The sequence below is a fragment of the Hetaerina americana genome, unplaced genomic scaffold (genome assembly GCF_022747635.1).
Source record: "Hetaerina americana unplaced genomic scaffold, ioHetAmer1.1.p SCAF_2, whole genome shotgun sequence".
Taxonomy (NCBI): Eukaryota; Metazoa; Arthropoda; class Insecta; order Odonata; family Calopterygidae; genus Hetaerina; species Hetaerina americana.
In genome coordinates, this window is record NW_027286763.1 from 3,207,709 (window position 1) to 3,220,211 (window position 12,503).

Here is a 12,503-nt window from a genome sequence, read left to right on the forward strand (position 1 = left end):
CTTATTAAATGATAACCTGTAAATTAATTCCGATACTTTATTATTCTGTCCTAAACATGGCGGAGTACGTTGACGTATGGGGTTCCTACTCTATAATTGCCTGGCCTGACCCAGTGAAGCGACCAATGGTGGAACTAGATCGAACTAGATTCAATCATGGATTGAGTGACGTCACCATTGTGTAGGAGTGAAGAGGTCCTGTAACGTGGCGGACCGTCGTCTTCGGGGCTGGGCAGAGCGGATGTCATTTTGCTAACTTTTGAAGCGGTCTTGTTTTACTGATTAGTTATTTGGGTCCGTTGATACAGGGTTATTTCGTGGCAAAAATGTCTTCATCTGGAGATTTTGGTAATCCACTGCGAAAATTTAAGCTGGTTTTCTTAGGAGAGCAAAGTGGTGAGTGTCAAATTGTTAAAGATTCTGTCAAATTATAGAAATTGCAAGGCCTATGCGTGTTTTAGAGTTAAGAAAATTATTCCGAATCGTGTAGTTTAGTCCAATAATTTAAAGTAAACTGAAGGATATTGTGTCAGAAATATCAATATGGCTTTGATGGTGGGCACTACCTTTGTATTAACCAACCAAGTTGATATCACCTTAAACTAAAGGTTCACAATTCTCGCGTAATTTATACCATGCCAAATTATGACCTCTCATTATTTTAATAATAGTTCTCTCGGTATTCCTGTGGATATTCTGCGTTTTCAATACTCATTGTGCATTCGGAATCGGGAAATGTGATGTGGATTTACCGTTGCTGATTAATAGGGAAGTTGAGAAGATGGATACAGTGATGTAGTGAATATTTCGGGTTTATTTCTAGAATTTATTGGAAAGTTAAATTGTTGGTTCTCTTTGCATATGTCAATGCGCCGAAAGAAATACAGTTAACTCTTCGTCGACACGAAATAGCCCGTGTTCACTGCTTACTACTATGCATTTATACATTGTTCAGTGTACTTTTTTATCTCTATTTGTGCGTGTAAATTGTATATTTTTAAGTTAAGCTTTTTAATTAGTACAATTGTATTAATATTGGTGTTACGTGTTTGTACATAGTGTTTAATTAACTAATAGGTGTCCTAATGGAAGAGCAATAGATAGGAATCAAATATTGCGACGAAGGCAATTGAAAGCTGACCGAAAACAATAGTGCGGCATTTTGTACGTTCTGATGAAATCACGGGACTTGCATATTATGTAGATGTTTAAGATAAATGCTCGTTGATTATCTGCTCCAAATATTCTGACTATTCCTTTTGGTCTAATTTATTCTGGGATACTGCACCATTTCTTTTTGTGTTCGTGTTGAGAATTACTTCGCATAGTATTGTTAAATGCTTCGCATATTTTTTTAAAGTGCAAAATGTACCATATTCACGATCGGTAATACATACGTATGCAATCCTGTACTATGAACACTTAAAGATATTATTATTAATTTTGTTATTAATTATTACCCAATAGAAACATGGTGGGTAGTTAGGAAGGTGAATCAATCTGTTAACGATGTTTGTCGTATTCAATTTATCAAACCAGCATTTGTATTGTCTTAATTTTGTGCTCGAATAAGATCCATTTACTTCAGTCAATTAGTAGTAATTCTATGATTTTCGTTAGAATGCAGGTTTAAGAGACAGGGGCATGCAAATTGGGGTTTTTTTCTTCTATCAGGAAATTGTAACTCATATGCTGTCTCTTATTCTCAAATTTGTTTAGTTGTAAGTCTTCTCGTATACTAAAGTATGATGTTCAATTGCTACCAAATTCTTCCAACGTGATACATTTACTTCTTCAAGAAGTGACCTTGTTTTTATACGAGTTGTTTGTTCATGGTAGATTTTTCACCCGGGAATCGTTATTTCTGCAGCAGGCTAAATCATGGACTGACATTAAAAATGATCACAAGTTTTTCATGGGTAAAAGTAAAGCACTTCAATGAAAGCAGTGCCATATCTGAATACCACCCTTTTTAAATGCATGGATATGACTTCACCTAGATTTTGAAGTGGTATAACCAGTGTGAATGTGTCGTGGAGACAAAACTGATGTAATGCTACCCACGATTATTGTAGCTCATTATCAGTGGTACTTGCCCCTTAAATTTACACTGCTGAAATTTTTACTAGCATCTAATAGTCTCTCATTAAACTAATGGCATTTGTTTAAGGAGTGGTTCCATAGAATTCCAAATTCAAGTTGGAGAACTGTAGTTTAAATTAAAAATCAGTAACTTGTGTTAACTAACTATTGAAATGCAATGAAATTATGGTAAGTAGTGAAATATCATGTCAGTAAAAAGCAGTGAAATATAATGTAATAATAATTTCTCATTTCTTGGTTAAGAATTGAATTCTGTCGCATTACTTCCTTTACAGTTCTAAAGGATAAAATTCGCACTTATTAAATAAATTAAGGATCCTATTATTTATTACGCTGGATTTTGTTTTCTTAAAGGTTGCTGTTGTCAGTATATACTAGAAAAACCTAATTAGATAGTATAATGTGTTCCAAAGAAACTGCGGGAGATGCCGCTACAGTAACTTTTAACGGAGTCATCTGCTAATGTGCATTTCAATGCAACAATTTCAGAGTGTATAAATCATTCACCTTGATTGGGAAGGCGAATGATTTTTACACTCTGACATTGTTGCACAGTATAATGTGTATTCAATAAATGCCAAACCCAACAGTGAAGATGGTGTTGATACGGAGGAGAGATCATGTGTATGCTCGTGATGCTGCTTTCGATGACTTAGTTACTAAGCCATTAATAGTAAAAATCTTGTTCAAATTTTCAGGATTTATAGATTCCTAGGATTAACTTGTTACTATCGCTTGGGATTTCCTTGGCTTGTTTCCAAGTGCTTCTAAATATTCCCCATAGCAAGGAAATGGAAAAGGGGAAGACATGCTCTGGAGAACATTTTCCTTTTATTTAAATATGAAATTGTTAACTAACAAGTGTTAAACTTGATTTAGAATTTAGGTCAAATATGTAGTTTTAAAGAGAAATAAGATTTTTTTACTCTTCCTTCAAGAAGAACAAAGTATGAGACTTAATTGAAATCTTCTCCTTTTTTTGATTAGTTTGGAATATGCTAATGGCAAATAAACTGTAATGAAAACACTAAGGGCATTGCTTTGGCTCGAGTTCAAGTTTAGGATGAAGTTAAAGATTTATGGTGACAAAATTGTATTTATTTGCAAAGGAAATATAGATATAAAATGTGGATGAGTGTCAGAGGTAATTCTAATCTGTTTAGCTGATGTTACAATTCCAGCCAGGGCCAAATTTTATACTTTTTCGGAAAGGTTACATTTCAAAGGTAGGACTATAAATGGAGTATTTCTCTATTATAATTCAATTTTATATTACTTTCATGAGATACATATGTGCAGTCATTTTTTAGCTAAAGTAGTTAGCTACATGTAATAGGTGAATCATAGTTTTAAATGATGCCTGGCATATGAGTAATATATGTATTGATCTTTTCAATGGCGTATACAATGAGGGGATACTATTGAGTGGCATTTTATTATGTGGGATCATACTACTGCTTCGTCGTATGTGCATACCTTGATCATGTGAGAGAATAATATTGCATATCCACGTATTCCTCCAGTTAACCAGCAAAAGCTAGGTATTCAGCCCGAATAATTTTAATGTTAATAGCAACCATAATTAAAAGTTGATTTTACTGAATAAGGGCCTGGAATGAGACAAGGTAGTTCAGTGGTAAGAGCTCTTGGCTACTGACCAAAGGGCCCTGGGTATATTCAGGGGGGATGTCTCTGGACACCCTCAGTTTTACTTACACTTTTTTTTGGTGTCAGATCTCTCTGGGAAACTGTGAGCAGGGAGAGCAACTGGTCCTCACTCTCCATATGCATACATTTCAAATGTAGTCTGGCTTAGTGTTTGATGAGATATTTCCCTTATTAGTCCAACATTCAGGTTGATTACTGTGAATTTTCATGGCAACAATAACATTCGTGGAAAAAGTTTAGGTGCATCTGTCAATGGAAACAGTGAGCAAGATGGTTAGAGGTATCTTACAGTACAGTCAAAATTTAAATGAAAGCTTCCCAGATTAATGCCTTCTGCCCTTGTTCTGCAATCATTACTGTTCTCCCATTTTTAATAATTGTATTGCAATTAAAATTCACCCTTGGTACAAATTATAGTACAGGCTCTGTGAATTTAGTTGAGTGGTTCTTTCATTTTTAGACTAACCAATATATTTCTGTTTCCTAGTCTTTTGACTATCATGTAGCAATTCAGAGGGATTTGATTGATATTTTCAGTCATTTTGCAATAAATTGGTATTTTCCCACTGTAAAAGGAAAATTTGTGTCATGTATGCTATTACCAAAATTTCAATTTTTCTTTGTTAAACGAACAATAGTGAAAATATTTTCAAAGAAAGACCTCTCCGTACATGTCAGTCATCTCTTGAAAAGCTGAACCCACCCTTTGTCTTTTCTTGAGCCCTCTTTGGAAGCCTGCTGTACTAGAAGTAATACTGCTGTGCTACATCTCAGAAACTTATTATAGATCTTTCTTGACCCTGAAAAATGTGTGTGTACCTCATTATGAGAATGTTTTAATAACTCAAGCTTTTAATAACTCAAGAATGCACAAGGAAATTGTTGATTCCTTAAGAATATATGCGATCAGGGATGATTATTTTTAAATAGAAGAGGACTGATAGTTTTTTATTATGATTTTTATGTTCTGTTAAGATTTTAATACTTTTGACCAGTTTTCTTGTGTCAAAAGTGGCCAAGTTAAGTAATGATTAAATGAAATGCACATATAATAACTAACCATCACTGGAAAGAAGGTTGGTTTGTTGGAATCAACTTGTACTAAGCCCATATTCTGTGTGTGACATCCATGCATCAGGAATGGAGGGCTAGTTGCTTTGTCTGTGCAACCTGTGGTTTCCCTGGAAGATCTAGTGCCAAACAATTACAATTCTTTGGTGTAGCCGAGGATGCCCGGAAGTGTCATCTGGAATTGAACCTTGGTACTCCAGTCAGAAGCGTAGTGGAATGCCACGCTCCCAATAACCATCATCATCATTTTCATTGGTCGTTAAATCCTATGATTGGTTGACTGCTGCAGCCCTCCATCTTCTACACTATCTGATGCTAATTGGCCTACTTCCTGGTATTTTTTGCAATGCACTTTCTTCATTTGTCCCATGTATTCCTATCCCTTGGCCTTCCTCTTGGGACTTTTCCCTCTTATTATTCCTTCCACTGTGTTCTTCAAGAATCCATTGTGCCTTAGGGTGTAGCCAAGTACATTTCCATGCTGTAATTCTCCCACTCAATGACCATATACTCGCTGTAATTAAGGTTATTATAATTTCTATCCGTCTGACTCGCCTTTGCTTGGGCATAGGTTATGCATCCCTAAAGAGCTTCCCACGCAACCGGTGTTCACTATGATCACATTTCTCAATAAAAATTAAGTCAAACTAATTAATCTCAACCATGTGGGCAATATGAATGCCAATGGTGATTCTGTGACCATCTTTAACTGTAATTATGCATGCATCAATGCTTTTCTGTTTCTCCAGAGTATGATACTGTTGGAGTATGGCAATTACTTATGTAATTTTCTTTTCCTATTTCAGTTGGAAAAACATCATTAATCACTAGATTTATGTATGACAGTTTTGATAACACTTATCAGGTGAGTAATATTTGACTCAGCCATATTTTTTTAGGAATATCATATATTATTACTTATATTTTAAATTGTAAAATATGGTTTGGGAAAGAAGAAACAAGGCGATCAAGTCGAAGTTTCCCCGGAGTGAATGCAGACTTGGATCAATTTTGTAATTATGAAGTGTAACGTTCGATCCAAAAAGATAAAACAAGGAAGACAGTTGAGAGGAAAATGAACCTAGTCGCACTTATCTGATTGAAAAAGGAGGAGTACCAGGAGGCTGAGGAGAAAATCATAAGTGAGGGAAGGGTACTACAGAGGAAATATCAGAGCCTATCAAAAAAGGGGTGTCAAATGCAGCAGAAGAAACTATGCATAGAAATGGGAAGGGAACCATGGGTTATGGATGAGATGATTAGAAATAATGGAAGATTGTAAATACAGAGTTAGGGAGAAGGAAGTATGAAGTGTTCTAATAAACAGAGGCATGGAACGAATCAGGTGACAGTAGATGATGAAAGAAACATAGCCAGGATATGGAAAATTAAAAGAGCTAGGCTGAGATTGGTGCGCTATGCTAGGAGGTTAGAAGACTATCAGGGAGTGAGAAGGGAAAATCGTTGCAAAAAATCGAAGATAAGTTGAGAGAATATGACATAGATGAAGATAGCTTAGGTCGAGGCTTACTTCATTGCGAGCTAGTGAGGGCATTGAAATGAATTAAGGCCGTGAGGGTAGACAAAATTCATGCGGAACTACTAAAAGGTTTTGGAAAATGTGGGCAATAAGTCTATGGACTAATTTGTAGTCCTTATGAAGGAGGAATTTGGGTGTCTGACTTGGTTCAATCAGTGATGGTTCCTATTGTATTGTTCCCAAAGGCGAAGGCAGCAATGTGTGAGAGCTGCAAAGTGATGTCTGATATCCCATGCAGCTAAAGTGGTTCTCAGGATCATAAACTAGAGAATGGAGGGCAGGGCAAATGATAACTTAGGGGATGATCAGTTTGGGCTCAGAAAGGGGAGAGGCATGCACGATGCCACTGCGGTAATGAGAATACTAATCGAGAGGAATATAGAATACAATCAGGACGTATTTACCTTTTTTTTTAGGTTTTGAAGAAGTGTTTGATAGAGTTAATTGGAAAAATCAATGAATAAATTGCAGAAAATAGAAGTTCATAAGAGGGATAGGAGACATCCGCAACCTGTACATGTGGGGAATGTAAAGTCCGGATGGGCAGTGTTGGGAGAGGAGTGAGGCAGGGTTGCCCATTATCACCGTTGCTGTTCAACGTGCACATGCATAGGAAATGATTGAAGAAGCATGTGAAGAACTGGAGGTAGGAATGAAAGTGGGCCGGGAATTCGTAAAATCAGTTAGGTTCGGTGATGACCAAGCTTTAATTTGTCAGCCAGCCAGGTGTTTGCAAACATAGCTGAGCACAATAGAAAGTCAATGTGATAGGTATTGGATGAGGATAAATGTTAACAAAACAAACGTTATGTGGTTTTTGACTCTGAGGAAGGCTAGATTACATATTAAAATAAGTTTCTTAAAGTTATGCCGGAGACAACCAATTTTATTAAAATAGGAATTCTTAAAGTAGATTAGGTGGAACAGTTAAAGTATCCAGGAAGTATTTTGAACCAAAATGACTCGGGTGGTAGGGACGTAAGAAGATGAATTTCGTCAATCAGAGCTTTCACGAGGAGGAACTTGATGACAGATGTTGAGTAAGGATGTTAAGATAAGGTTGGTACACTAATGAACATATAGTGCATATAACTTTTATATGGAGCGTAGTTATATGCGACGTGGAAACATGGTTGTTGAAGCAGGATGATAGGCGCTGATTGGAGGCTTTTGAAATGTGGGTTTGGAGGAAGATGAGAATGATGAAGTGGACAGAAAGGTATTGTTAAGTGCCAGGTATTGCTGGGAGAAATCATGAGGCAGGAAAAATTGATGAAAAATATATTGATTGGCATTTGGATGTTGAAGACTGTGATAAAGGGTAGACTGTTTGGCCAATGATGGGCTGGAATAGGATTGGGGTATTAGACGGAATGGGGGGAGGAAGGAGGTAGACAAGAGATGAAGAGGGGTTTGTAGCCTAGGATGTTTGGTTTTGTTTTGTTATCTCAGACAAAAAAATCGTCACTGTTCTATTTGGTATCTTTTGTCTACCTAAAACCTACTTTAAGTGGTAGATTTCCTTTTTCTTTCTTTTACAATGTATATTTAAAGATTCATAATATTCCAATGACATCTTAAGATTGATGTTATCAAATATCATCCACATATTTAGTGTCCTGTTTTCATAAATGCCCAGCTGTGTCAAAAGACCTTTGTGCATTACATATATGAAGTAATATTCTGAGAAGCTTCAAATGGCAAATATACATTCAAGTTACTGATGGAAATACATTGTTGTTAAAATCCCAATAAATGTGTAAAATAGGCATTCTACCTAAAGAAAATGTCCTGACAGCTAGCTACGCAAATGTGGAAAAACAATTTCATTTAAGCATATGGTTGGAACCTGCTTCTCTCTGATACTGCGGCATGAACAGTACTTTAGCGGGAAGGAGAAAATGGGAATCATTGTAAGTATAGTAGGCGAAAATTATGATGGTGAATTGGATAGATCAAATCACTGCAGGTGTTCCATTCAGAATAGAGGGGGAAGAAGTCAATTGAATTCTATGAAAAGAATAAGGAATAACCTTATCAAATTTTTTTTAAGCTATTACACTTTCGTACATCCACATTTCTCTACTGGGAGTAGCAGCATCGCTTTGTAGTATTGTTTTATTGAAAAAATTATAGAAAAACATATGTTGTCCTTTCAAGAGGTTCTCTTGGGTTTCCCACCGGGTCAGGTTGCAGTACACCGACGTTTCGAAGGCTGACTCTGCCATCAGGGTGCTTCACTTCACCCTGAAGACGATGGCAAAGTCAGCCTTCGAAATGTTGGTGTACTGCAACCTGACCCGGTGGGAAACCCGAGAGAACTTCTTGAATACCATACGCCGGGTAAACCTGAGATCCTTCATATGTTGTCCTTATAAAAGGATCAAGAGAAAAGAGTATAATCAGGATCTGTTTGTTTCATGGATTTTGAGAAAGTATTTTATAGAGTAAATGGGGTAGAATTTACGATTGTATTGCAGAAAATAGGAGTAGACTGGCAGGATTGCAGCGTCCACACCCTGTACATGTGTAGGACTTCCCAGGTGCGGGTGGGAGGCGGAGAGTCAGAATGGGGCATACTAGGCAGGGGATTTAGGCAGATGCATGCTATTCACCTCTCATTTTATATACGTATGTGGAAGTAATGGTGAGAGGCGGTGGATAAGATTTTTCAGGAGGAAAGAGGCTGTGTTAAACATTGAAATTGGAGGGGAAAAGTAGAGTAGGTAGAACAGGAAAACTATGTTGGAAGTGTCTTCGACCAAGGTGATCAAAATAGTAAGGACATAAGAAGGAGAATTGCGTGAGACTAAGAGCTTTCACAAGGAGGGAGTTGATGACAGGAGTAAGGATGTTGAGGAGGATTGGTGGAAACTTTGACATGGCGCAAGGCTTTGTGTAGCATAGATACTCAAAGCAAGATGATGGGTGTAAGTTGGTGGCCTTCGAAATGTGGGTGTGGGGAAGGATGGAAAAGGTGAAATGGGCAGAAAGGAAACAAAAAAGGAAATAATGGGCATTGCGGGGGAGGAGATGGGATTGTTTGTGGATGCCTCAAAGGGGGTAGGAAAAATGGATGCAGAGTATTTTGATTGGCAATGGGATGTTGAAGACTGCGACAGAGGACATTAGGCAAGTGAGGTAGGAGGAAGGAAAGCCAAGGCGTGTTGGGTGTAATGAAGGGAGGTAGAATTTATGCAGAATCGTAGGATTAATTGTCTTGGATGAGGCCATGGAATGTAGACGTGTTTGTTTAAGTTTGTGCCCGCCCAAATCGTACCTTAAATATAAAACTACCGAATAATTCGCCCTTTGTGGGTGCATGTGAATCCTAAAGGTCACTGTGGATGGCAAACCTTAGGGATGAGTGTGTGCATCAACATTATTTCTTAGTTTCAATTATGCATGTGTATTAAGTAGAATTGATGGATACCTAAGGTGTATGAGTAAGAGCCCTGGAAACCCTGATTCAAGTGTCCTTGCCCCTCTCAGGGGTCACTGTGCATTACAAACCCAAGTGGAGAGAGTTTTTGTTAGCTAACCTTTCCTTATTTAATTGTAATTTTATAACATTGTCATTAAATTCTCTCTCCTTTGCCCCAATGTTGCCACGAAGACTATGCACAGGTTCGGTGTGAACCTTTATCCTTGCCCTTATCCATTAAGGTGTTGATAACATTTTTAGATTTTTACTTCCTATCATGAAGTTGTCCACCATAGTCTAAGTAGCCTGTTGTTGTGCTTTCTTCTGTCTTGAAAATGCTTAGGATATTCAGGTCCATGATCCTCTTCAATATTAAGGATTTAGCTTCAATTTTGCTCATGGTAAAATTTTCACTATTCACAGCAGCAATTTCTGTAAGTTTCTGGTCTTCACTTTCATATTTGTTTTTTTGGAAATGATTGTGTATTGGTAAAAGTGTGCCATAAACATTGTCATTGGATTTATACTTAAAAGGTCAGCGTTGCATAAACGAGCTGGGTCCCAGAGGTATATTTCAGGAAAGGCATTTGTAAACCATTTTATCTCTATGTTCTATGATATAAGAATACATAGTTAATTTTATAATTAAAGACCTTCCTATCGCATTCATTGTGTTACTACTGTGAAACTTTTTCAATTCAAACTTGTTTCATAAATTAGTTCGTCGCTAAAACATGAAAATCAAATAATTCAGTGGCTATCTTGTTTGGAAACATTTTATCTTAGTGGGCTAAATTCACATTTGTATTAATGCATGGACTAATAAAACTCTTGTATTTTTTCCAGGCTACTATTGGAATTGATTTCTTATCAAAAACAATGTATCTTGAAGACAGAACGGTAAGTTAGTGTGATGTGCATGGCCATATTATTCCTCATGGTGACATTAGTTCTTCTTGCATTCCTTGCATACTGTAATCACAACCCTTATACAGTGGCAGGCCCCAGGAAAATTAATTAATTGATAGTTGTAAATAATTCCTTTGTATGGGGTGCGATTAACAGACCTTCATTTAATAGAAGCTAGTTATCAAAGTGACCAGATCTGCATGAATATTAGCTGATGTTGTTGTCTAAATTTGTAATGAAAACAACCCATCTGCTTAAAAACCTTGTTTCTGTGATATTATGAATATGTTTTTAGGAATAGTACTTTAATTATTTTTCATCGTCTTTATGAGAAGTTCCTGTTTATTTTAAGCCAAACGCACGAGTGTTTGTGAATGTGTGCTCCATTTCTTGCATTCTTCATTCAAATAAGAGAGTGATGTTTTTAATTTTAGGAAAATATTTTGAAAACATTCTTTTGGCTGAACTTACAGTCCTTATGTTCATCTGCTTAGTTGTTGTTGGTCAATCCATGAGGAAAAATTGGGATGTTCTCGCCATGAATGAGCAGTCATTGACAATTTTAAATGATACTTGGAGGGTGTAGGAATCCATCAATGGATAAGTTGGCCTAAAATACTTGAAGCCATATTTCATGGATTTCTTTTGTATTAAATAGACTCTTTGGGGCCATAACTTTTCTAAGGGCTCTGAATACTTGTTATCAGTTCAGATCTGAAGCGTTTTGCAGCAATACCTATTTAACTGCTTGCGTGATAAAAATTACTGGATAGCTGTGGTGCTGTGATGTAGAAGGCCCTCTTTCTGTTGTGATTATGGAAACCTTCTTTGGTCAAAGCATTCCAAAGGTGAACACTGTCTTCTTTCAAACCTGCAAATATGATTGATTTGCCAATATCACAGTTTTGAATCTTGTAAATCAATAATATGAATTTTGAAGAAAGTACAAGCAATTATAAAATAATATTTATAGTGAAATGGGAATAATCTAAATCTTAATTCATGCTATTAGGTTTTGTTTGTTGTACGTGTATTTAATTTGCCAAATGTAGCTAATAATAAAGTATTATTGGTATGATATTGTATAACCTGATGTGTTACACAGGAATGTACCAATTTGCAAAAACTAATTTCACATTACATTTTAGAATTACTCAATTTTTACAGATTTTGGAGGGCACATTCCATTATAACTCTAATTTAAATAAATACAGTTTTCAAGTATTAATGTGCAATTGAAACAAGCTTAAGATGCGTCATAAGTCATGAAGAAAGTAATTATAAGTTGTCGGTGATTTAGAGATTTGAAATCCTGGGAAAAAAAACTCCACGAGGTTTTACATGAGCAAACCTTGGTAAATGTAGACTTAACATTAGCTAGCCTACCCCTTGACCAATATAGCTCAGGTTAGTGAGTGGGTTTCCTGATATTGTGCCCTTAGTATTTTCAGAATTACATGTTTGCATATTGAGAAATACCAGCATTGTCCCATCCAAAAATGGATACATAACATTTTGCATAATTAAACAACACAAGAAGTTAATATAGAAGAGGAATGTGAAAATAAACACGACAATTTAAATAGAATTTGTTTGTAAATTCTTGAATAGTGGGTTGGCTAAAAGGGGCTAAAGTTTTATATTAAATGGTAGAAGTCTCATTGAATGCAAATGTATTTGCCGGTATTTCAATAAAATGAAGCTGATGGAAGTACCTTTGGTTGCCAAGTGAGTATTTCTAAATACAGTGTTAATATTTCCTTGAAGTTTTTATTTGTATTGATTGTG

The 12,503-nt window shown here is 36.3% G+C and overlaps 1 protein-coding gene across 2 annotated transcripts in view; it reads left to right on the forward strand.

The window, feature by feature from the left end:
- The first annotated feature begins 167 nt into the window (after positions 1–167).
- Positions 168–12,503, forward strand: part of Rab6 (RAS oncogene family member Rab6) — a 40,039-nt gene continuing 27,703 nt past the window's right edge. The window contains exons 1-3 of one of the 2 annotated variants that reach the window (XM_071584563.1): positions 168–396; positions 5,649–5,707; positions 10,653–10,706. In XM_071584563.1, coding sequence (XP_071440664.1) covers positions 327–396; positions 5,649–5,707; positions 10,653–10,706 — 183 coding nt within the window. In that variant the 5' untranslated portion in view covers positions 168–326. The remainder of the gene's footprint in view (positions 397–5,648; positions 5,708–10,652; positions 10,707–12,503) is intronic. The other variant, XM_071584564.1, reaches the window with a different exon arrangement.